The sequence below is a fragment of the Rousettus aegyptiacus genome, unplaced genomic scaffold (genome assembly GCF_014176215.1).
Source record: "Rousettus aegyptiacus isolate mRouAeg1 unplaced genomic scaffold, mRouAeg1.p scaffold_m13_p_1, whole genome shotgun sequence".
Lineage (NCBI taxonomy): Eukaryota > Metazoa > Chordata > Mammalia > Chiroptera > Pteropodidae > Rousettus > Rousettus aegyptiacus.
Genome location: NW_023416284.1, coordinates 160,794,077 through 160,820,422, shown reverse-complemented (window position 1 = coordinate 160,820,422; position 26,346 = coordinate 160,794,077). Strand labels below are relative to the sequence as shown.

The 26,346-nt window shown below is 34.6% G+C and overlaps 1 protein-coding gene and 1 pseudogene across 7 annotated transcripts in view; both read right to left on the bottom strand.

Annotated features, from left to right (window-relative positions):
- LOC107502318 overlaps nucleotides 1-26,346 on the bottom strand; it is a 211,604-nt gene that overhangs the window by 142,977 nt on the left and 42,281 nt on the right. For 6 of the 7 annotated variants that reach the window (XR_004951100.1, XR_004951102.1, XR_004951103.1 and 3 more), the window contains one exon: nucleotides 24,097-24,148. Coding sequence is in view for 2 of the 7 variants with exons in the window: in XM_036221784.1 (XP_036077677.1) it covers nucleotides 24,097-24,105 (9 nt within the window). In the remaining 5 variants the exon portion in view is untranslated. Of the gene's footprint in view, nucleotides 1-14,483; nucleotides 15,136-24,096; nucleotides 24,149-26,346 lie in introns of those variants that run through there. The other variant, XR_001594955.2, reaches the window with a different exon arrangement.
- LOC118606027 lies at nucleotides 25,743-25,861 on the bottom strand (annotated as a pseudogene).

Here is a 26,346-nt window from a genome sequence, read left to right as displayed (position 1 = left end):
CCTACCAACTGAATATCAGCACTGCTTATCTTGCCTTATATCCCCCAAGGAATGGCTGATTAAAAAGTTAGTAAATTTAGAACACACTACTTACTTGCAATCTAATGCTGACCTTCCCCTCTGCTCTTACTAGATGATTCTTATATTATAAAGCCTATGAGACTCATTCTCATTGCTATAAAAGTACATAAATTTTAAAAAATAAATAGAAGCTTAAAATTATTACTATCAATTATTCATATACAACAGGTTCTTTGTGAGTCATGCCTCTCAGATTCACCTGAGACAAAAGACTTTAGTCAGTAGATGCCAAATTTCCCTACACCATATAGGCAGACAGTTTATTGAGAATACAGTTACATTTTACTAGGTTCTAAATGAAACCAAAAAAATAGACTCCTGTCAAATACATTCCCTGAAACATATTAGCTATTCGACCTTGGATGGGGCATTCACATTCCTTGGGGCTCAGTTTCCTCCTCTGAAAAGTGACAGAGTAGGACTAGGCAATTTCTAAAGTTCTTTCCAGAGGTAACATTCTGAGATTCTCTCTAGAAGCCAGTATCTTCCATTAGCACTGAATCATGGGACTTCCAAGATAATCTAGTCAGACCTGATCCAATGCTGGAATCCTCATTATAACATCTGCTTGACCATCTTCTTGACAAGAAATTTACCACCTTCCAAGGCAATCCAATCGAACTTCCAACAGTTATTTTCATTAGCAGGGTCTTCCTTCCATTAAGCCGAAATCTATCTCTCTGGAATTTTCACATATACATCATGAAAATTGAATATTCTATGTAATTACACCTCTAAATCAGGGTTACTATGTTGAATTTAATGACTCCCTTATCAAGCCCTAAAATAAAAGTGTATGAAAGTAATATAATCTATGTACATTGCTATCACTAAAGAACAAAAAAAATCATTTCTTGAGTCAGGCACTTTTTAACTATATCCTATATACTTGTATGTTCTATTTTTCACAGTGCACTTCATTCCAACAAACATGACACTAATCAGCTGAATGTTCTAAAGCATACTCATGTTTATTTCAATATAGGTTAAACATCCATACAGATACCTGCATTTTCATGTGGACTTTGTATAGATATGCTTTCTAAATAAGTAAAAGATATATGACATATGCATGTATCATGAAAGATAATATTCAAATATTTAGAAAGCACTGTCAGATTCATTCAAACAAAGCATTATCACCAGGACTTAGTAAAAATATCTAAAATTTTATCACATTAAAAATAGGTAAGAGGTTTTATAAACCAGGTTTTAAACTAATGAGTTCTATTCAGTTAAACTCTGTGAATACCATATTTATTTTTGTTAACTTTTATTTGCCACAGTTATAGGCATATACAATATTTCTATAAATATCGGGATCCAAGTCATTCTTCATTTTAATCATAATTGCTTTCCCAGGACTTTGGATTTGTCTGATGCTTTCGAATCAATATCAGATTACAATTTCTCATAAAGTCAGAAAGAGTAAAATGATGTATTAAATATCTTGATTCTAGAAAAGTACAGACTGAGCACAGTAATATACAGTTAAGCATCTTACCTTTTTTAAGATTATTCATAAAACAAGGAGTTACATTTCTGCTCACAAAGGGTACTGAAAACAGACCTCAGCACTTCTGTGTTTCAGAATAACCTTGATAAATAGAAGTTTAACCTACAACTAGATGAAACAATTTAAAAGCCTTTACGCACCTGCAAGGCAAGAGGTTCCGCCCTATGCAAAGCAGAAAAATAAACTTTGCTAGGACCCTTGTGTTTCAGTTTCCTCATTTGTAAAATGGAAGTAAAACCACTAAACTCTTCTGCCTGATGTGATGTCTGTAACCACTAGAGGAAAAAAGCATGTGGAAGAATATCAAAAACCCTAGAAAGTACTATATAGGCAGTAAGATATTAGAATAGTTGTAATTAGTGTTGCTATCCATATAAGTACAATTCTTATTTGATTATTAGCCTAAATGTCTGGATCCCATATTTTAAAAAAGAAAATTCAACCTAGAATTTTCTTGAGGACAAACTTTCTCAAGACATTTTAGAACTTCCTGATTATTTTACTTCTAGCCAAAAGTACTGCAAAACAGCCACTCTCGTAATTCTTTCACACCTCTGTTTCCAATCCTGGCCAGACACTCAAATACGAAAAAGATGTGTTAAGATAGTCAGGGGAAAAGTTCAGTGGATGCTACTGAACCTCTAAAACAAACTTTGGAACAAAAGTGATAGTAGTTACTCTTTGGTAGGCAGTCTGTGGCTCTCCCATTTACTGAGAGTGTCAATCTGCCCTAATTTCTAGAGTTTTAATGATTAAGCACCTGAATCGCCTATTATGTTTTCTTTTATTTGTAATCCTAATTCCTGAAACTGAAATCCTGTATCTGCCTAAACCAATGGAAAGTATTGGATCATTCAAACCCCTCCAGACTTGAAAGCGAGTTCAAAGTTTTATATCTAATATATACAGTAACTTTGGTAATGAAAGCACTTAATTAATTAATTATATTTTATTTATTTCCTCTAATGCCTATTCTAATAAGAACTCACAAGAGACCCAAGATGTGGAAAGGGAATAAAGGCTATCCCGTTCTGATGAAATAATCCTAATGTCCAATGATTTCCTGTAGTTTGTATGAAAATCATGGAGTGGTGAAGGAATTTATGTAAACTTTCTTCAGCTAAAGAGAGAAGAAGAGCTCTAAAAAAAAAGACAAAGGGTATGATGGGAAATAACACTAGGAAAAAATAGAATTATTGATGATGAAAAATCTCCACAAACAAAATGGAAACTAATATTCAGGTAGATTAATTTTAGATGTTTTGATGATGTCATTCTTTTCAGGGCCATTAGAAATCAGTGACTTATTTAAAGGGAAGGGCTCAGGGGAACTAAAGCCCCACAATTTCCAAGAAATATAAAGCACAGATCTATCCTATTATGCCTCTAAGCGTATAATTAAAAGAAGAAAGCTTTAATGCTTTGCTAGTCATGGCAGCCAGGACTCCTGTGCTTTATTTTTTCACCTAAAAGAAGAAAAACAACAACAGTGAAACTAAAACCACCAAGTTCAATTCCATGGGCCAAATCCTAAAAATAGGTCAGACTCAGCTTTCTTACGGAAAGAAATACAAAGTAAGGAATAAAAAAACAGATCTGAACTGCTTTTCAAAGTCGTCTGAATTTAATGCCAAGTCCACAAGGCGGCTTGGTTTTTAGGCTTCTTTTGTGAGCTGTGGTAAGCCCTATACAGTCACCAGTGACTGAATTTGTGATGCTAGGATGTGAAAAAAAAGTTATTAAAAAGCATACATGCTTAGTTCTTTATACTATTGCTTAAATGTATAATTTTCATTATCACAGAGATTTAGGCTGGAGTAGTTTTCTTAATGGATCAACGCAGACATAATTTTCTTCAAGATGGTAGCTACATCCATTGTAATCAAAAGTCTCATGTTCTACATGCATTTGACTTCTAGATTCACCTTTTGGAAAACATTCATTATCTACCACTGTGCCATGTGCTATGCTGAACACAAAGATAAATAAGAAAATTGGCATACATTAGTGGAAAGAACTTAAAAGAATTTACATGGCAGTTTAGCCCGTTGCCTCGCACAGAATAAGCCTTTAGTAGGTGTTAGCAACTTCAGTGATAACAGCACCAATGAAGACCCTTCTACATATGAAACATTCTAAAACTTCTGTACTTTCAGTTTTCACAAATATATTTTACTTTTAATTTCACTTTTAATAACAAGCTTTCTTCCCGCCAAGGATAAAGGGCCATACGAATATTTAAAAACATATAATACAATGTGTAATGTAATTAAAGAGGTAGAAACAAAAAGTATTATTGTTGCTCAAAATAAAGTGTAGAAATCAGGAAAGACTGCCTTCTTGTGGGAGTTAATATTTGATCTGGGTTTTGAAAGATAGGAAGTGGATCATCAAGAGTTCAGCTAAATTACAGAATATATAAACGGAGTTGACAGGCAATATAGTGGCTAGTCTTGAATGCTAGGCTATATTTTAGATTTTATTCACCAAGGAAGAGGGAGCAAGTAGAAGAATTTGAAGAGGGAAATAAAGTACACACATATATGATTATATATAGGCATGCATATATGTGTATGTATATACATCTACCTATCTATCCACCTGTGCGTCCATCTGTCTGTCCATCCATTCATCTATCTATCTTAAAGTGCTACACTATACTAGTCCAAAATAATTTCTTTCTTCCTTGTCAATAATTTACTCTTACATTCTGGGGAGGTGAGGGTTTGGCTGCAGAGGGCAAGCTAGAAATGCTGGGATGTACATGAGGCTTCTGAGGTCTACTGGGTCCTTCCTAGTCTATGGTAGGTTGGAGCACAGGCTTCAAGCAGGGAGCCTAGGGAACACCTGAACCCTGCAGAATCTGAAGAAGACTTCATTTCAGGAGACCTGTACATACCCTCATAGCAGGCTGGAGGCTGCCAGCCTTGTCCCAATAGAGAACCCTAGTTTATTCTGAAGAACTTCCACAGAAAGATTGTACTAGAAGACTGATATACTACTTATCCTAGAGGCTGAGAGAGAGAGCTCCCGCTTAGATCTGGAGAGATCTGGGAGCAGAACTGTTTCCTGTATACATTTTAAGAGTTGGATGATTCTTTTTCTACTGCTTAGTGCACTAGTTCCCTAGCACTGTTGTAACAAATAGGGTGTGACAAAACAATAGAAATTTACTCTTTCAAAGCCCTGGAGGCTAAAAGTCCGAAATCAAGTGCTGGCAGAACCTTACTCTCTCTGAAGGCTTTAAGAGAGGAATATCTCTTCCTGTCTCCTAGTTTCAGGTGATTATAGTCATTTTTGATTCATAGATACATCTATTTAATCTCTACCTCTGCCTTTACATGGCCTTCTCTCCTTGTGTGTCTGTGTCTAAACTTTCTTCTTCTTATAAGGATACTAGTCATTAGATTAGGAGCCACATTTATCCAGTATGATCTTAACTTGATTATATCTGCAAAGACCCTAATTCCAAATAAGGTCATATTCACAGGTTTCAGGGATTAGAAATTCAACATATCTGTTCTGGGAATACAATTCAACTCATAAAAGTTGGATTATTAATCACTAAAGGAAAAATGCTGTGTCTCCCACCATTCAGTGGCTCTCTCTGATCCAGTGACCTAATATCTTAATTAAGGATTTACAGAGTCATGAGTGCTCAGGATTCCAGGAGGCAGGAACACAAAGCTCCACAAACACCTGGAAAAACTGGCCTTCAACCTCTCAATACTCTTGACTATCCCGCTATAAACTGTCTAAGAGTCTAGTCTCAAGAAGAAAGGAAGCCATAATGCGATAATCCACCTGAAGTGAAAAAACCTACAGGATAACCCCATCCTGCTTTACAGCCCTGTTTTCCTCAATCCCCCCAAGAGGTTCACTCTGAGGCAGCCTCTCATTGCTCAAACTTGGCTGGTCAGTTCTCAAAGGCTTATGTAGGTATCCATGTGTGAGGGCTCTGGAGACCTTATGATACTCCTCTGAAAAAGAGGATGTGGTTAAGCTATTTGTCCTGAAGTAGCCAAAAGAAATGCACTAGAAAGGACTGTTAGGACCATTACTGACCTGTGCAGAAATAGAAATGTTGGCATATTTCCACTTTTTTCTTTTAATACAAAAATCTAAACGAGAGCAACAAAAACTTTAAATTTTACCCTCAACTAAAAAAAAAAAAAGTAAGGTTTTACTGTAATTTTTTTCTAGTTGTAAGCTCAGAATCAGAATCTCAACATGTTAGACATAGAGGCGGGAATAATACAGGGACAGGTACATTCTTAAGATTTGTTTATGTTCATGTTGACCCAGGATGACAACTAATGACAGATTATGGGATTTGTCATAATCATAATAAATTCTTTGTTTATTACCTAAAGTAAATACATTATAATTAATTTTTTAGCAACTCATAAAAATTATTTGTTTCAAGTCTGCTTACCTTATTGAATGCTAAGCTCTGTGAATATTAGGCCTTTAACTATTTGATTCATTTCTATATTCCCTAGTATAGTACTTATTATATAATAGAAGTTCAACAAATATTTGGGAATTACAAGCCAAAAGGACTACCCATATAGGGAAATGGAAAGAAAGATCCAGTGAGTAATTTTGCAGTTATGAACCTTGTTTTACAATGAGTATGAATCACAATCAGTCCCCATCCTGGATTACTGAGCTGGGAAAATACTGACTTTGAAGATTGACAGTGATAAGAAGAGTCAGCTTGATCTGTATCCCACGTAAAATTAAGGCACCAAGTCCAATGTGCAGCACTGATTTAGAACATAAGTGGCTAAAAATTTGCTCATAAATTGAATTCAAATCCTAAGTTTTTTTAAAAAGTGATAAAAATCTATATTGATGAGTTTACAGAAAATTCCGAATTGATTAAAAAAACTAATTAAAAATATTACAGATGAATCCACTTTGCTATAGCAAAGCATCTGTATACAGTTGTAAAATATTAGTGTGATTTTATTTAATTTTGTACTTTTCCTATACTTACTTACCCTTCCCTTAAAATAGATTATCATGTTGTCTAGTTGAGGTCTATTGACAATAATGAACATACTACATTTTCATAGCTTTATTCATTAAAATTAGTGGATATGTAGGATTTCACTGTATAATTCTTTCAACTTTCCTGTATGTTTGAAAATTATAACATTTTGAGAAAAATTACTTAAATTAGAAAGGAAGAGTGGACATGGTTGCTTATTGTCACTGTATGAATAGACAAGTACTTACTTAAAATTTTATATATTAATGAAATGACTATGTACGTACTTTTAAAAACTATTGTTTTAACCTTTGTCAGCATGTTCCATCACTTAATAGCTCTGCAAACCTTGGAAAATATTTCTCTGAGCTTCTTCTGTAACATAATACATCCCATGTTCAAAGACAATGGGTTAAATCAGATGATACCTCAATATCATTTCCTGATTAATGCTAATAGGTAGAGGTGGAGTATAAAACTCCAATTGCCTTAATTTATTAATAGATATAAGTGTGCGTATCCTCAACCATAGGAAATTGCTACTTTTGTACTCAGAAATTGTCAAATATCAAAAATTTTCTATGGTCCAACCTATACATACAGCTATATATTTATAATTCACCTTCTACTAGGTATTCTGTTATTCGACATATACTTACCTGGCACCCACTTTGTACCAGGCCCTATGGCAGTTCTTAAGATACAAAGAGGAACAGACGCTGCACTAGAGGGGCCTATAGAGTAATCTCTTTCTCCCAAGGTGTATGCTCTAATAGCCATGTTTATCATGAGCCATGTAAACACAGAGGACGGACCACTAACTCTGAGTGATTGAAGAGGACTTTACTGCAGACATGATAGGAGCCTCCCGTAAGAGAGGATGGATGTTAAAGGATTAAGGCACCACTATAAAATGGCATAGAGGTAAAAAAAGGATTTGTCCTGTCAGGGAATGATGAGAAGCTCAGGGTGACAGAAGCACAGTATGTGGGGGATGTGTTAGAGAACTGAACCATTCAGTGATTATTTTTTTCCTTTAGTTACTGTATTTTTCAGTTGTATAATTTCTATTCGTTTTTGTTTTGTTTTGTTTTGTTTCTATTTCCCTGTGGAAATTCTACTGATTTGTTGTGATCAATTTTTCTTTATATTTTATAGTTATAACAGCTGCTTTAAAATCATGTCTGATTATTCCAATTTCTTGGCCTGTCTCTATCAGTTACCTTTTCTCTTGAGTGTGGGTATCACTTCCCCGTTGTCTTCTAGTAATTTTGTTTTTCTCCTGAATTTCGTAGAGCATTGTTCCCCAACCTTTTTGGCACCAAGGACTGGTGCTCCTATGAGAATCTAATGCCTGATGATCTGAAGTAGAGCTGAGGCAGAGATCTAGTGCTGGGGAGCAGCTGCAAACACAGATGAGTCTTTGCTCGCTTACTTGCCACTCACCTCCTGCTGTGTTGCCCAGTTCCTAACAGGCCATGGACCAGTACACATCCACAGCCTGGGGGGGGGTGGGCGGTTGGGGACACCTATTGTAGGGCATATGTTATACTTCCCTGAAAAGTATTAATATTTTGTTTATTTGTTTGTTTTAGCAGAGAGACACCTTGGCAAACTCCAAATTCTGTTTGCCCTGTGGTGGCCAACAGATGAAACCTCTGTTCAATACTTTCAGCCTTAGGTGGCTACTCACTGCCACACATGTACACCTCAGAGGTCAACTAGATATTTGGACAGAGTTAACATGCAGAATCCTGGGTTCTCCCTGCCTGTCTCTCTCTTTTCTAGGATTTTCGCTATCAGTGCTTCTCCAGTTTCTGCCCACTTTTTTTCATCCTCCAGTAGTTCTGATAGTTTAAACATGTGTTTGCCTCTGTGTGTGTATAAAATTATGTATATATTGTGTGGATGTGTATAATTATCACTGGGATGGTTGATCTGATCTGAGCTACTCTACTATTACTAAAAGAAGAATCCATATCTAATACAGGATGAGATGTATTCATTGTTTTGAAAGTAATTAGGATAAAAATCAGTAAATAATAAAGTCTTTATATGAAAAATAAAACATTAAGAAAAAACAAATAACTCAAAAGAAAAACAAGCAAAAGAACCATTGAATATAATATAAAAGGAAAAACACAAATGATCGATAAACATATAAAAAATTAACTCTAACAATAGTCAACTTCACATTAAGATAACAATATTATACCTATCTTTAACAAAAATTAAGACAAACAACAAAACAAGATATAGATCAATGGGAATCTGTACACGCTGATTGTGGAATATAAAATTGTACAATGGAAAAAAACTTGGTATTATTTTGAAAACTTAATCATTTGCTAAGACCCAGCAATTCCATTCCAAAATATCTACAACCTAGAAAAATCTCTTCATCTGTCTATCAGAATGTACTAGATGTTCAAAGAAGCATATTTCATAATAACAAAAATAAATCTGGGAAAACAAATGTCCACTAACAAGAGGACAGATAAATTTGATATATTGCCGAAGTTAATATTATACAGCAATGAAAATGAATTACCTACTACTGGACACTTATATGTATGATCTTAGAAAATGATATCAAGAAGAAAAAGACTAGATACACATGTTATGAAACTATTTTTATAAAACTCAAAAAGCAAGGAACTAAATATCTTATTTCAATTCATCTGGCTATGTGCTAAAACTTTTTTTTGAGAGGATGATTAATGAAAATGTCAGCATAGAGGTTACTTCTGGGATGGAAACAGGAGATGAATAAGTAAAGAATACAAAGGTATTGGTATTTTTCTAATTCTTAAGGAGGTGATGGGTTCACAGGTATTCTTCTGAAAATATGCTTCATAAATTATTCATATTTACATATAATTTTGTATGTATAAAGCAATATATTAAAATGTAAAAGAGGCAGAATATAAGGAGAGCTTGAAAAAAGATGAATAATAGCATAATGGCAGGAAGAATATAATGCTGCCATGTTTTCAGGTAAGTAAAAAATATTTGACTAAATATATTTTTTGTAAATTCCAACAAGAATGACATTTAAACAATTATGTAATCAATGTCCCTTAAAATTAGCATGTTTTTTGGAGTGATAAGGTTTTCAAAAGTCATATTTATGTTAAAAATAATATCAAAGCATTCATAAACTAGTGATTTGTATAAAATATTTTTGAGGCAATAACTTTGACTTCAATGTTATGTGTAAATATCCTGGCCTTTGCAACTTACTACATAAGCTTATAATTTAAATATAGGCTTCCCTTTGGTTTACAACTAGTTTGATAGCATACAGTGAGTAACTATTGTTGAGACAAAATATAGTTAGTAATATCTATCATTTATAGATAAGTTTTCTGAGTTACATCTTCTCCTTTCTCAATATCTTGCCTCAACTGATATGTGTTTTTCTTTTTTTTCAAATGTGGGTCATTTTGGAAAAAAAAGAAAAAAAAAGCTTTCTGAAAAAAACCATGTATGATTAATGCTAACTTGAAAAGGTACCCTAAAATTCTGTGGTCTTCTAAACATCACATGTTGAAAAAAGCTATTTGAGATTATATTATAGATTTCCCCAAAAAGGCCACAGAGCCTTTTTCTAGGGATATTATAGAGTTCATCTTGAAAACAGCTGGGAATATTTAGGGTTTTAGTCACATTTGGAATGTAATTAGATTCTTAGTCATTAGGGTAAAGAACACACCAGAAAACAATATGCCAGGCTTTCTTAGACCAAGGATGGAAAGTGAATTATAAATCGAGAAAAGATTTCCAAAGGAAAAAATATTCCTTATTTCTTCTCCTTACCAAATCTTTTAAGTTCTAATGGATCATTTTCTCCAATGAGTTTACTGGTTCAATTTATTGGAACACTAAAAAATAAAAGTGATTAAGAGCAGGAAAAATGCCTATGTGGAGTCACGTTGAGATCCTTCCTATTCAATTGCGGTCTGCGGACCAGATGAGATCTTGGTAGAAATGCAGAATCTTGGGCCCACCCAGACTTACTGAGTCAGAATCTTCATTTCCACAAGACCTCCACATGATTTATGTGCACATTAAACTGAGGGACTCACTGGTATAGATTAAGTTTATTTCAAATAAAGTTACATAAAAATCATCTGCTTTTCTTCAGGTCATTAATTTCCACAGAAATGCACATGAATAATAAGAATGGCCTAGGGAGAGATATTACTATTTTCTTTTAATCACTCTTTTAACTAAAAAAAAAAAAAAAAAAAATCTATATTATATCTCTTTTTCTAGATATTTGTTTTTGTGAACTGGAAAAGCCGGAAGAGCAGGAATGTCCTTTGGGATGAAGGAGACATACGAGATCTTCAAAGGCAAATACTAAGGTAGAAATTATTGTTCTCTTAAAGATCCTTTCTTGTTGGGTTTTTTTTTTTTTAATTAAAAGAAAAAAGACCCAAAATAAAGTTATCTCGGTAGATATTAATCTTCTAATTTATGAAGGCTTAGTTAATAAGAAGAATTGGAAGTACTCAGTTAAGATGTTGTCATTAGAGTTTATAGGTAAAACTTAGAATACTTAAAATACTGAAAAAGTAGTGTTTTCCTAATTTCCATATGTAATTCATCGGCACGTCCTGTCAGTCCTACCTCCGCTGTATTTCTTTAGTTGTTCTTCTTTTCCTCAGAAACCCTTCTCTTTCCTGGACCCGAGCATTAGCCTCCTAACTGGTTTCCCTACATATCCTCTTGCTTTTCTCCAATCCTTCTCAAACGGCTGTCAGGACTTTTGTAAAGGTAAATCAGACTATCACCTTCATGCTTAAAGCCGTCCACTGGACCCTGTACAATGGCCTAATGGGCCCCAGCCTCTCTCACCACAGGGTATCTCCCTGTACTCCCTACTGTGCACCCACACCAGCCTAAAGTCCCCATCTCTGGCTCCTTTCCTGCCTCTGGATCTCTGCACCTGCTCCTTTCACCTCACTCCAACACATGTACTCTGGCTCTTTTCACACCTGGATCATTCTCATCCTTCAACTCAAAGGTTACTTCCATGAAGAGTTTTCCCTGACCTGGCCACCTTACCTAAAATAGCACTTTGCCCTTCACACCCCAGTCACTCTACTACACCACTCTGTTTCTTTCCTACGATCTCATAATATAATATTGTTGATTGAGTCTTCTGTTTACTGCCTGTCTCCCCAACTAGGCCTTGTGGTCCACAAAAACAGGGACTAGTCTACGTTTTCACTGCTTCTATCCCTAGTACTTAGTACAATGCCTGGCACAGAGAGGTGAGTACAAAACATTTGATGAATGAAATGAAATGAATTATCAAGATATGGTTCTTAGTTATTAAATACATATTGTAGTTAATTATTTCTTTGTAACTTTATTCAAGTAGAAAAAAAACCTTAAAACACATTCCAGTGATATCACTGAACTATAAATCATCACTGTTCTCTCCATAAATCACTTTGTTTTAAGCACATACTATATGCCAGGCTCTATACTAACCATTAACAACAGAGCACTTAACAAAACGACAAAATTTTGTCCCTGGGTAGATTTTTCCCTATTGAAAAAATTTAAACAAATGAAGTACAAATCAATTAAAGGGTATTACAATAAATCAAACCTGGGCTGTAATAAGTAATGAAGGCAGAGTTGGTAAAGCTATACACCAAGGTGCTAATGTAATGAAAAAAGTGTCATTCAGAAAATAAAAGATAATTCTAAGGCTGCCTCACTAGAATTTTAAAAAGAAAATAAGCAATAATTTTTATTTTTCTTCGTTTATCCCAGATCTAGTTACTGATAAGGAATAAAAAACGTAAAAGTAAGATGATTTTCAACTTTTTCTGTCTGGTTTATTTTGCTTAGTATGATTATTTCAAGGTCCATCCATGTTGTTGCAAATGGCAATATGTCATCTCTTCTTATGGCTGAGTAATATTTCATTGTATATAGGTACCACAGCTTCTTTAGCCAGTCATCTATCATAGGACCCTTCAAAAAAGTTGAAAATCACATGATATCACTTATATGTGGGACATAAACCTAAAAGCAACAAATGAACAGGAAACAAACAGAGACTGATGGACATGCACTATAGACTTGTGGTTATACCAGAGAGTAGAGAGTGGGGAAGGAGGGGGACATAGATGGAGTAAAGGGGGTCAAATATAGGGTGGTAGGGGAGGGTGAAGTGGGTAAAGGGAATCAAATATATGGCAGCTGAAGGAAAATAGACTTTAGGTGGTAAACACACAATAGAATATACAGATGTCATATTATAATGTACACCTGAAAATTACCTAATTGTATTAACCAATATTCCCCAAATAAACTTAATTTAAAAAAAAATTAAAAGATGAAACAGAAATACTTCATAAGCATTCAAATATATGTACAATAATGTTTCTTATATTATTACTTATAAGTCAAAATTTGGAAACAATCTAAATATTCCTCAATAAAGGATTCGTTAAATAAAATGTGGTGATTTCAGACTATGGAATGTGATGTAGCCATTAAAACAATGAAAAAAGTTTATAGCTACTCGTATAGGAAAAAAAAAAAAAAAAAAAACTACTCCAAGATATAACTAAATAACGCCAAATCCTAAAACACGTTGTTCTCTGCCATTTAAAAATATTGCTGTTGTTTTTAAAAGAAATTCAAAAGGCTCTCTCAAAATATATATAGCTGAGTTACAGACAAGAATGCCTTTATGTTTTACGTTGGTAGACATGGTGAGGATGAATGAAGATTATTTGTGTACAAACCTTGCTTTTTAAAGAAATATGACAGTTGTTAATATGAAACATTATCTTCCTGTATTACGTTTAGAGGTTCCAAGTTATTTGAATTTTAGTGAACCTTTTCCTGCAACTTAAATTTTATAGCCCACATTCTTAATAAATGTGATATGTTGCATTCTAATATACAAAGAGCAAAATTTTGTGCCCATTCAGTTCAACCCTTAAAATGTCTTTTTTTTCTAACGAAAGGAAGATTCCCAACAAACAAATATAGCAGCTATGTTGTAAGACCTGTGAAGGAAGGACCTGTGTTAGTCAACTGGCACACAGTAGGTACTCAATAAAGTTGCTGAATGAATCAGGTTTAATTCATTTTATTCTAAAATAAAAACGCTGAAACATGCTTGGTACAAAACAAAAGTATCTTAGTAAGATAGTAATTGCTACTAGAAAACATTTCCAAATTAAATAGAACACCTGGTAATGGCACCAATCGTTGAAAATTTACTGTGATCTAGTCTCTTTATATTTCTTACTTTATTTAATCCTTACAAAAGCCCTACAAGGCAAATGCTATTAGTATACACATTTTATAGATGCCCCGGGGAACTAAGGCTTAGAGTTATGTAATTTACCTATATCACATAGCTACTAAGTGGTAGAGGAAGGCTTTGACCTCAAATAATCTGTCTCTCACAATTACTCTTTTAACCAGTTATGTTACCTTGTCTTCAAATTTTTAAAACACTTCTCATTTACAGTATGTAGCCTTGGAAAGTCAATAAGAAAAAATAAAAGCAATAGGCAGACTTCTACTTCCTAAAAGGAGATATGAGACATAATGAAAGTGCTTGTAATGGCACATATTGAAGCCAAGATGGTGGTTTTTAATAAAACTGAGAAAGGGTGGATTGCTTTCCCACAGAAATTGTGGAAACACAGATGCTGTCCAACCTTAGAAATGTAAAATTGTTCATGTTTTTGATCTCTGGACCAAAGGAAAAACTACGAATTCCACTGTTTGGAACATTTAATGGAAGAGTTTAAAAGGAAACCATTATTATAATCATGGTACTCACCAGGACTATGAGAGTCCAAGCTCTGTCAACATTTTCTTTATAAATTCACTATTAGGACTTTCTAACTCATCCAGTATTATTCAGCTAGAGCTTTAAAATCTGAAATGTAAGATCTTAAATTGTGAGTGATATTATTCCAAGAATTAAGGAGGGAAATGGATATCATGTGATACAGACACAATAGAAAAACGTTTGGCTTATGCAGCATTTGAGCAGGCATTAGCTGTCTTTTACTTTGTTTTTCTTGCTTTGGGAGAAGGTTTAGGGGAGTAGGGTTGATCTGGGATAGAAGGTTGAATTGTCAACTAACCATGAGCAAAATTTTAAAAGCTTAGTATGTTATACACAGTTTGATAAATTCTTTAAAAACCTAGATGTTGTCTCCACTTCTGAGTCTGCACAAAGGCTTGGAATCTCATAAAGAGAGATTACTTTTAAGAATTCTGGCCCTTTGCTTTTAGTCTAAATCAGAAAAAAATGTCATTTCTAATCCTGTCCAGTACATTCCAGCTAAATGGAAATAAGAAGACATAGAATAGAAGGAACTATTCAGTCATTTCAGAACTTCAAGAAAATATTGAATTAAATTCCTTTCTCAAGAAGGGTTAAAGTTGATTCCTCTGAAAATGCTTGTCTTATCTCCATACTCCATGTTCCTTGACATTATTTTTTATCTTCCTTTCTTGAGATGACTTGCCTTTAATATACAATCTAAGGTGAAAAAAGAAACAGCAAGTACTATCTTATGAAGACAATTGAAGTAAACTTATTTAACAACTCAATCTAGAATGACAGTTTATGGCACTATTTATCATGCTTAAAAAAACAAAATAAATGGTTTGTAGGATCCCATTAGATGGACAAGTCAAAAGAGAACAAATGAAGCAATCCAATCCATTTAATTCATTATAGACAATCTAGACAGTCACAAACTATGGAACAGACCAAGAAAAATTAGGCCCCCCACTGACACCGTAAAATAACACAGTGAATTGCCCAAGGTCACCCTATTTGTCTGGAATCACATAAATGTAATTTTATGTGGCTTCTGTTGCTAATTGACCCAACTGGATTTTTACCTTGATGGATCTTTAAAAAGATATAGTCTACATGAAGTCCCAACTTTAAACTATCTCTGCCTCATAGGATTACTAAAAATCAATTGGTTGATCATTAGAGTATAAAGTAATTTTGATTTATTTTCTGGTAGGGCCTGATATTCCCTACCAAAAAATCATCAGACTATTCTACCTAATCTAGGATTTTTGCTTTTGGATTTATTTCACCTAATAAACTTCTGCATCATATATTCACTTAATGAGTGAAGTCTTATAATAATAGACCCATTTTAAATAAACTATTCAATAAGTAAGTAAAGTCTTGAAACTATGAAAAGTATTGCTCTTTCCCCTATTATGCTTTAAATCTCATGAGTCACATAATGTCCTTATATACTTTTTTGGCTACAAGTACATTCTAATATTAAATAAAAATTGTTTAAAAGTAAACTCATGTGTCAGCATAATCTAAATATGGAAAGCATCATCGTATAAGTAGAAATGGTGCTAAATTCTGAAGTTAGAAGGTTTACTGTAAGTAAGAAGCCAAAAGTTCAGACATTCAACCAAAGTTGATCCAAACCTCTTGGGTTGGAAATATCACAAAAGCGGGCTTTTCCACGAAATGGCCTGTATTTCCTGTTTTTAGCTAAGTTGGAAGTGCAATAGGAACAATACTTATTATGGCATGTCATTCCTTCTACTTTTGGTTTAAAAACACCAAGCAGAGACTATGAGCGTGACGAATAAAAAAAAAAAAGTTGAGTGGAGAGGTGTTCTGGGCTAAGAAAGGGAGAGTTAATGGGAACAGAATTTCCTAACTTGACCACCAGTTAAACCATAGCTTGGACGCCCAATGTGCTATGAGTCACTAGCAACTTACTCCAAAATAACACAAGAACATCTTGGGCTAGATCATTACTAAAGCATATTGTTAATAATGTTTCCAGAAAAAGAAAAAAAAAAGTTGAACCAGTATTCAATGGGTAAAATGGTATTCATGTAAATTCTTTTTTACAGAATAATCTGGAAATGAGATAGCACAAACAACTTGCTAGACAGTCTGATAATGTTATTCACCACATTCGTTTAGAAATCGTAGGCAAAATTCACAGCTCTCGGGAACAGGGTTGATAATAATTCTTCACAGAAAAAGTGTGAAATTGCCAAAGACAGAACACACGCTGAATTTTCAAAAGCAAAGTCTCAAAAGTTTTATGGATTGTGAGTATAAAGGTATATTTCGCATTTTCCAAAAGGCCACTTAAATACTGCGGTCTCTGACTTTTTTTCTTCTCATCTTTAAAACTATAACTTCTTAATCGATAAACTATTAATATTCAACCATTTAGTTAACGTATTTATTGGATCTGTATAATATTGATTATAAATACTCAAGAGAAAGAATAGGGGGCTATTGCTCTTTTCTACTATGTGACAAAGGTCAAGGTGCAAAGTTGGACAAAGTTAGGGATGCAATATCTAAGCATCCTCCTCTAGAACCTGGAAATATTATTTGCTCCCTAATAAATCAATCCTCAAAGATGAAGAACAAAATCATGAGAAAAAGAAGACAAGTGTTTAGGATTTATGACCAGGAGAGAATATACTGTATGTATAGCATACTATATAGCATACTTAATAGCATACTATATTGCCACTAACCTATAAAGGAAATCTGTGAGTCCCTGCAAAGAAGAGTAAAAAGGAAGTAAATAATGAAATGAGACACCAGAACTGAGACACGGGTCTAGGTGTCATTAGCCTCCTCATCTATCCTTTTGTGGAGGTATGTCAATCCTAGCAAAAGGAGCAGGGCAAGCAGCCTGGTGGTCAGGGTGGTGTCCTGGGGATCTAGGGCTTAGAGATGTGTGATCTAGACCAGGTCAAACAGAAGAGCAGCGGATGCACCACTCAAAACCAGCCCTGGGACAAGTTCTCTATCAAGATCAGGGTATAAAATCAAGTGGGGCAAGTCAATAAACTCTAGAAAAGGGACCTATGTCAGAATCTTGTGGAAAGATGATGAAAAAGAGCCTAGACCTTTGTAGGAGTAAGGATTACAGGCCTAGAATATGCTTTTGGTGAATGCAGTGAATGAGGAGCTAATCCGTAGTCCAGGGCAAAAACCCAGCATCGCTTTGTGCTGTTTTGTTGTATTGTTCTGTTTCTGTGGGTTTGATGATCTCCATTTTGCAATAGTTCCTGCCTTTCCTTTTTGTTTATAACCTGACACTTCATATGTGTTACTGCTGTGTCTCTAGGAGTTTGTAACCCAGGTCTGAGTAATACTAAATGTGAAAACAGATTAATCAAATATACATACAGTATGTTTATTATTCGTTTCTATGGCTGGGTTAATAATTTAGTCATGTTAATTTACGGTTAGAAAAAGAGAGATAAAGTTATAATAGGTCCCTTGTTTGGTGGCAGTCAAGCTTCCTTCCAAGAGCCACGCTGTTGGCAAGCTCTGAGAAATACATGTGCTCCACTGTGGGACCACATTCAGTTGATGATAAAGCCTAAAATAGCATTGCTGGACTTTAGTCTACCAGACTATGCATAAGGGTTTGTTAGTTTGATTCCATGACAAAAAGACTGCATTTGATTTCTTGAGAAGGGCTTGCCTAGCTAAAAATTATAATACTGACACAAAGGACACCCGAACTACAGAAAAGTAAAACAAATGCATATGGAGTGGCTTCCCTAATTTATAAATTACTGGACAATGAAACCCTTATAGTGAGTTATTTACTAGGGCAAAGACCATGTCTTATTCGGTTTTTATTTCCCAGCATCTAAGCATAATGTCTGGCATATGGTAGGCGTTCTGTAAACATTCGGTGAACTGAACTGAACTGGGTTGCTTCATATCCCCACCACTAGTCTCCTTTTATCCAGTTAATAACTGTACTTGACCTTGGCTCAACCATCACTTCCTCAGAAAGACCCTCCCTGACCTCCATGACTTGACCAATTCCCCTCCCCCATATTTACACTTATACTGTTATGCACTCATCTTCAAAGCACCTATCATAGCTATAATTTTACATTTACTTATAAAATCCTTTGATATAAACAATACGAACCATAAATAATCAATTTCAAGGAGGCAAGGACTGTGTCTTTTTGTTTTCCAGTCACGCAGTAGACATTGTTTTTGTTGGCACTCTGTAAATATTTGTTAAAGTAGTGAACCAAGAACCCATAATTTTCATGGTTTCCTCTCATTCTAATAATACTCACAGGTCCTCAAATAATATGAAATAAATTATCCAGCACACACTCAAATAATGGGCAGAGTTGGGAAAACAAGTTTGTCATGCAGGTTATCCAGTTAGGAAGAATTCTGATAAGGCAGAGGAAAAATGTAAATATCTTTCATTACGGCCTGAAGTTAAGTCTCCATCCTGGAATATCATAGAAATGTTTGTGGAGATATGTTTATTCTTTTAAAGGCATCTCAGATGTTTTATTTTTAAAAAAAAGAAAGAAAGAAAAATCATAATTCATTAAGTTTAATCACTGAAGGTCAAAAATTCTCAAATATTGTCAATTTCATGTAGACTGATCTAGCAGACTATGACTAACCTAGCAGACTATGACTAATCTAGTGGACTATATGTATTTGTTTAGATAGTCAAGTTTAGTCATAGGTAAGAGTTTTTCTACAGTATTATTCTCTGAACTTTGGGAGTAAAAAAAGAGAAATACTGCTCTGATCCAAAATACAATACTAAAGAACATATGATGGGGTGAATGACGTGGTTACTTTCCAGTTAAAGAAAAAAAAAAAAAAGAGCAGAAACTGCAATTAGTAATGCTTAATCTAATATTTGAATATTTATAATAAACCAATATATCCAATTATTATAGTTAACAGCTTAATAAGTACAATTTCAGGAGAATGATTAAGGCCAATAACAACAAAAAAAAGCCCATCCAGGATGGTGGTTGCTTTAATTCAACTGGACCATATTTATGAAATGAACCATGTGTGCCAGGCAGCACACTCAGTACAAAAGATCCAGCTATAGCTCCTGCCCTCAGGAACTTACAAGCAATGAAGGAGTCCCCAGTTTGTACCTCACATCCTTCACAGCCCTCTATCTTCCTGTCATTCCCTGTGGGAAACCCCTGGCCTCAGGCAGGACCACAATGGATGCACTCCTTCCCCTAAAGGGAATTACTTCTCTCCACTTGGCCAGAATTCTTCAGGTACAGTGCTGTGCACCAAGTCAGGTTTCAATAAATATTTTAAGAATAAATTAATATTAATCACCCAACTGATATGAGAGGGAGATCTATAAATGAGGTAAATTGGAACACCTATGACTTGATTTCAACAAAGGTCATGTTTTCTGACTTGGCACTGATCTTCTAAGTTTTCAAATGTGTTTCCTGATGACTCCTCTATCACCAGAGATAAAGACAACATTCTTTTGGCGATTTAAGTCAACCTTACCCAAAAGTAAAAGTTCAATTTTTCTCTTGAACCATGTAATGTATGCAGTGGATACCCCTGGCTCTTAGAAGGTAGAAGAATCTGACCTGTGTCTGTGTGACTTGGAAAAAAATTACAAAATCTCTCTGTGCCCATTTTTTTAATCTGTAAAATGTTGATAATGATACAATAATTTTGAGAGTATTAAATGAGGCAATACATGCAAAGCACTTGGCACAGTGCTGGTTGTATAGTAAGCATGCAGCCATTGTTGGTATTATAATTAATACTATAACATTACTAGTAACATTATTATTCTTTTTTCCATGGTTTTTTTTTTTTTTTTTTTTTTTTTTTTTTTTTTTTTTTATGGAGGAGACCAACATCCTGGTTAGATTAAAAAGTTCTGGTAAAAGGCTCAAAAAAAGACCGCATACCTTCACACAATTGTTGTACAAATATTCATTGAGCTTCTGCAAGGTATCTGGGTTGACCAATTCCCAGAATTAAATGGGTAACTTACTGAGGGCTTGAAAGGGAAAGGACAGAATAAGTGAAGCATAAGTTAGTGGGACCAAACTAAAGTCCAAACCCTGAAGATGGTTAGCATAAATAAAAGGCGTCAGGCACAAAAGTGAACATCAGAGCTATTGGGCATCAGTAACTCTTAGAAATCACGTTAACCTTTAAGAAGAGTACAAGCTTAGAGAACTTTCTTACCTGTGACTGGACCCTACTTAACCTAAGATGCTAAAGAAAACTTCCCCATCTTAAATTGAGCATAAATCTCATCAGAGGTGGTTTGCTGTGTTAATTCATTACTGTCCCAAATTATCATCCAAAAGTGAACTGGAACTCTAGTCAGAAATGGAAGTCTCATACTGAGCTGAGGATGAAAATCCGGCATAGTGAGAAAGAGTGAAGATAATTCTCAAATGTATTGAGCGATAAGATGGGAAAGTAAAAGCAGCAACTCAGACTGAAGACCCATCCCCTAGGTTACTCAAGACAGGTCTTAAAGGGATAGAAGTCAGCAGTGGAGCAGCAGCAGTGAATTATCTGAAAATCCCCAAATTCTTTGTAGTGTCATTATTTGCTGATTTCTTTCATCTGACTACACATCTGATGTTTACAAACAATGATTCGCTGTGAACTGCCAGAACCATTCTGCTAGAAATACATGACTCAGGAAACTGTGATATTGTTTTGTTTCTTTTTTTTTTGTTTTGCACTAGGCTAGAGATTGGGTGAGGGGGAGATACCGTATGACCTGTCAGAATCGTGAAGGCTATTTGCAAGCCTACACTTAGCCTGTCATATTTTCACAGATCCTCAAGAAGACATGATATATTTGAATCAGAGACAACTGACTTTGTTACTCTTAGCAGCAGTGGTAGTTAGAATAGCAGCACTTTCTTGCACTGGTTCTCAAAGTGCCAATTCCCTTAGGGAAACCCAAAGAGGGTAAGATGACACCTTTATATACATTATAAGAGAGGGACCGTTAGCTTAGGGAATCTAAATCTTTCATAGTGGACAGTAAGCATGTCTGCCCTTTTTTCTGGAGGTATACACTATCTCCATCTTCCAAGGCTGTTCACTGTACAAACATTCTTGAAATGATCGAATGGAATAAAGTTAGTACCTAACAAGATATATAGAAATAAAACACATTCTGAGAACTGTTTCTCAACATGACCTTGATGCTAAAAGCACTCATGCAGAACATGCTTAAGTACTTGGCATCCTGTTTGTAGGCAGCATAAATAACTGGATCTATAAAGCCCTTTCTGATCCAGGATGCCATCTAAACTGTATAACCATTACTAAACATTCCCAAGAACATTTTCCTGAGCTTCAAAAACACCTACAGGTATTCATGTCCTCTTTTTTAAAGTCAACACAAATTTCGAAAACTTTTGTGTTTCACCATTTCTCAGAAGAATCTGAGGATTCATATTGTAAAAGGCTTCTGCAATGTAGAACATCTCTCTTTCACTATTGCTAGAACAGTATTCAAAAGTATTGTCTATATCTATCATGGGTTTAAGGTAGGCACAGTCCTACTTTATACTGTGAAAACATTTTAATAATAATGTTTGCTGCATCTACCTATGAGTCCACCCAAACCTTCTAAGGAAGGACATCAACACTGAATAGTAACAAAGGCATGAGTCCTGGCTTTGCTACTTACTAGCTATTGCCTGGATGAATCACACTTCTTATTCTATCTTGTCTCCTTACTGTGAAATAAGGTTAACAATATCTCATACAATTTTTGAGAAAGTCGCATGATATAACATCTGTGAAAGCAATTTATAGTCAAGGAAAAAAATCTTACCCTCAGAAACTGGGTCATGATAGTGCATTAGGCAGGGTTGTGGGGTAATCAGTCATTTGTAATGAGATTCATGTGTTATTGAGTATCCAGGGAAAACCTCTTCACCATCAAGTATTTGGGAGGAGGTTTAGGGTGAAAAGGGTCGGGGAGGGAGGAAATACACATTATTTCTAGGTCAGAAACCATTTCCAGATACAAAAAATAAGCCAGTGTTTTATGATACTAAACATTGGCTTTTGGTTAATTTTTAGTTGAAAGTCAGTGAATAGGAAAGAGATAAAATCTGCTACCCACTTTTCATTAACATCTTCATAATCTGCCTTCCATAATTTTATCTTTCTTTAAGGCATCAATAAAACTATTGTCAGAGTATATTATTTTCCCCCAACAATGTCAGAGTGGGTCTACAGGCAAAGTACAAAAGTCTCAAGAAAAGTAGTTTAAAATCCATAAAAGATGCAAGGCAGCTGGTGAAACAGTTCTCATCTGCAAATTACAAAGACTTGGACTAAAAATTCTGCCCTCTGCCTAACTTTCCAGAGATAGAAAACCTTGTAGATTCTTAACACACTAAGAAGACAAGAAGCATAAGCAATGAACAGACCAAAAGTGGGAAGCAAAGAAAACAGGAGGAAGTGAAGGGGGCAGGGATCTGCTGCTAATCCAAATCATTTAACCAGAATAAGAATAAGAAAGAACTAAAACACGACAGTATTCATTTATTCTTATGACATTGTATTATTTCCTTGAGGAAGAAAACTTGACCCAGATTATTCCCACTCCCCATCTTGTATTCGGTTCTCTTTTTGGAAGTTGTCAAATACTGGCAATGATACCATTTAAAGGAAACAGAGTTTCCAGTAAAACTAAAGTTAACCGAAGTGTTTTCAATTCCTTAGATTCCCTAGAAAACTAAGAGTGATGGGTGGAACCAGCCTCACTCACACAGGCTGACTCCTGAGCTCAAGTCTGGAACCAGTACGCGTCAGTGCTGCACATCAGCATCCACTGAGGGACATGGATACATGGGAATGACATGAACCGGAATACTGAAAACTACTAAACACAACAGTCATAAGTTAGAACTCATTTTGCTCTTTTCCATTTACTTTTGTTTTCCTCAGAATGTATTTTCCCATAGTTAATAAGATAGGATGAGGCAATGAGAAGGGAAAAAACGTCCATCGACAGAGCTGAAGTTAGGAAACCTGCACTTAGCACCAGCGCTGCCACTAACTCACTACGTGGCTTTGGACAAGTCTTTAAATATGTATTCCAAGCCCTAAGCAAAAAAATCTAATTTTTCCTACATAAAAATTCATAAGGGAGTTAGGTTAATAGTATTATTAATCACCAGAACTGGTAATTATTATTATTAAAGAATTAACTGCAAATAACAGTCATGCTTTAATTTCTCTTATACTGTCCTAAACAACTTTAAAAACCTATTCTAAGACAGTTTAAAAATAATTTCTTTTGTTTCCTGGGACTTTTCCTGTAGATAAGAGTAAAACTGTCAGCATTTCCTCCGTGACTCTTCATTACTCTGCATCTTCCTGAAGATGAACCACATTAAACAAACTCTAGAGAGGCCCCATTTGGAAGATATGGTAATTAGCAAACACTGCTTCAAGGTTATTCATCTTATATGACAGATGCCTTGACTTGTTTTAAAGAAAAATGACTGAAATTAAAACCACATATTTTTGTTATATTTATGTCAAATAAAAATCTAGCTTACAAATGGAAATAGTAAATGGTAGTGATTGGTCAGTATGTGATCATACGTTTGAATTTTCACAGGTATTGCTCCTTTCTTTCATCCTTACCTTTTTCATAGTAGGAAGTCTGACTCTTTTGGTCACTTCTTCATCCTGCTACCTAAAATCAAAGAAAATGGTGTTATTTTCTTGACAAGCTAAAGAAAAAACTCCTATTCCTAAATTTGCTGGTTGTACATGCAAAGTGGATATTACATTTCCCTTCCATTCAAGATTTACCCTTATAACAATATCTGCTAACATCTATTTATGTAGAGCTTTTATAACCATTTAAGTCAACTCAGCTTTAAGAACTCAGCTCAGTGAAATGTGTCTGTTTAATACTTCTAACTTTTTTCTTTGGTAGTGAAGGTGAAGGTAGAAATTTGCCCTCACTTTGCTTTTTTTTTTTTTTTGGATTTTGGTTAAACATACGCATCAAGAATTAGTCCACAATCAAATGAGTATAAAATTTTAAAACAAAGAGCTACCAACTTTAGTGAATTTCCAGTTTGGTTTACATTTGATTTAATGTTCAGTCATACATATATATATGACATATCTTATATATACATATATCTATACATCCACTAAACACTGACTATATTATTTTACCCATTCATCTTGTAAGTCAATTATTGTTTCTCTTGATTGTCTGATAATAACAATCACCTATAACATTCAGACAGTTGTAGAAGTCTACTTGTCTCTCAATGAATGTGACTCTACCACCTGTATCTATATGTAAATAGATCACATAAAAGATAAACTATTTGCATAAACGATCCTGTAGAATTTAAGAATGGCGAGGCTTAGGGTTTATATTTATGCATAACTCATACTCTAATTTGGGGTGAAGGGAAGAGAAATCTGATAAGGCTGGCTTATGAGTCTGTAATGTCCTGCTTTAATACGCAGCTACTTTCCACCCTTTGTGACTATCTGAGAAAATTTCCAAGAGTTATATAACGTAGGAAATAGTTTCACGTATTAGTTAGCCGAAAGGAATGCTCTATCTTCATGCCTTTGGGTGCCAGTTGACTCAAAAGCAACCTGATCCAACCCAGCTAAATTCGGTTCAAGTCAACTCATACTTACTCATATGCAAAGCACTCTGCTAGGGATATGGAGAAAATAAGGACAAGCACGAGCTGGGCCTAAGGCATCTCTAGGGAATACAGTAATACACTTCACCAAATCTCCTCGTGAGACAAAAATCCACTTGTGCTAAGAGTAATGAGTCTTCCTTCTCATTTTTCATTTGTGTTAACGTCTCTTCCAAATAGAGTTTTGAGGATGGAATGACATCATTACTATCATCCAATCCAAGATATGTGAGTTGTCTCTGGCCTCCAACTGTATAAAAGTACATGCCTCCATAGTAAGTAAATACGTAACTCGTAACTACGTTGACCTTACATATAACTTCTATTTAGTCTTAAAAAGTTATCATGAGGACTGAAAACTCACAATCAAATAAACAAGGACAAGGTAATAGATTCTAACATTACCAAATTTTTGAAAAATAATCAGTCCCCATTTCTAAAGATAACAATCATTACTTATATGGCTCAGAGTGTCAAAGATAAAGTGTTTTTTTTTTTAGTGTTTTGTTTTGTTTTTTTAGGCAGGGCAACTCTTGGTTGACCTCACAGATTGCAAGGACCTTGTCAGTTTACAATCCCTTATTTTTTTTTTATTTATTTTTTTTTTAATGCCTGTAGCACCTGGTCTTCCTAGGTGGTCTCCCATCCAAGTACTAACCAGGCCCAACTCTGCTTAGCTTCTGAGATCAGAGGGGATCAGGCTTGTTCAGGGAGTCATGGCTACACACAAAGATAAAATTTTTGAATATTACTCAAATTGGGTCTTTAAACAGTTTTTATTAACTGAAACTTTGAATAAACATGTCTTCATTAACTATTTTAATTAGGCTTTTTCAAATTTAGAAGAAAAAACCTCAATCTGAAAAAAAATGAGGTGATAGGCATTTATGCTGGTTTTAAGGAAAATATTGTACATATCATACAACTTCCATAATTCCTTCCAAGTGTGCTTTACTAGAAAAAAATTGTTACTTTTTTATTATATAACTAAATAAAAAATGTATACTTTATTAATGAAATGGTTATTTAAAAGAAGTAAAATAGAAAAGTTCCTGAATTTAGCTTTCCTGCTTTATATTTACATAAAATTCTAACTTATTGTGATGATCGTAAATCTAAGAATCACATACACATTCATATAATCACTTATACAATAATAAGTAAAAATTTAAACTCTACGGAAACCATATGCTTTATTATCCTTCACATACCA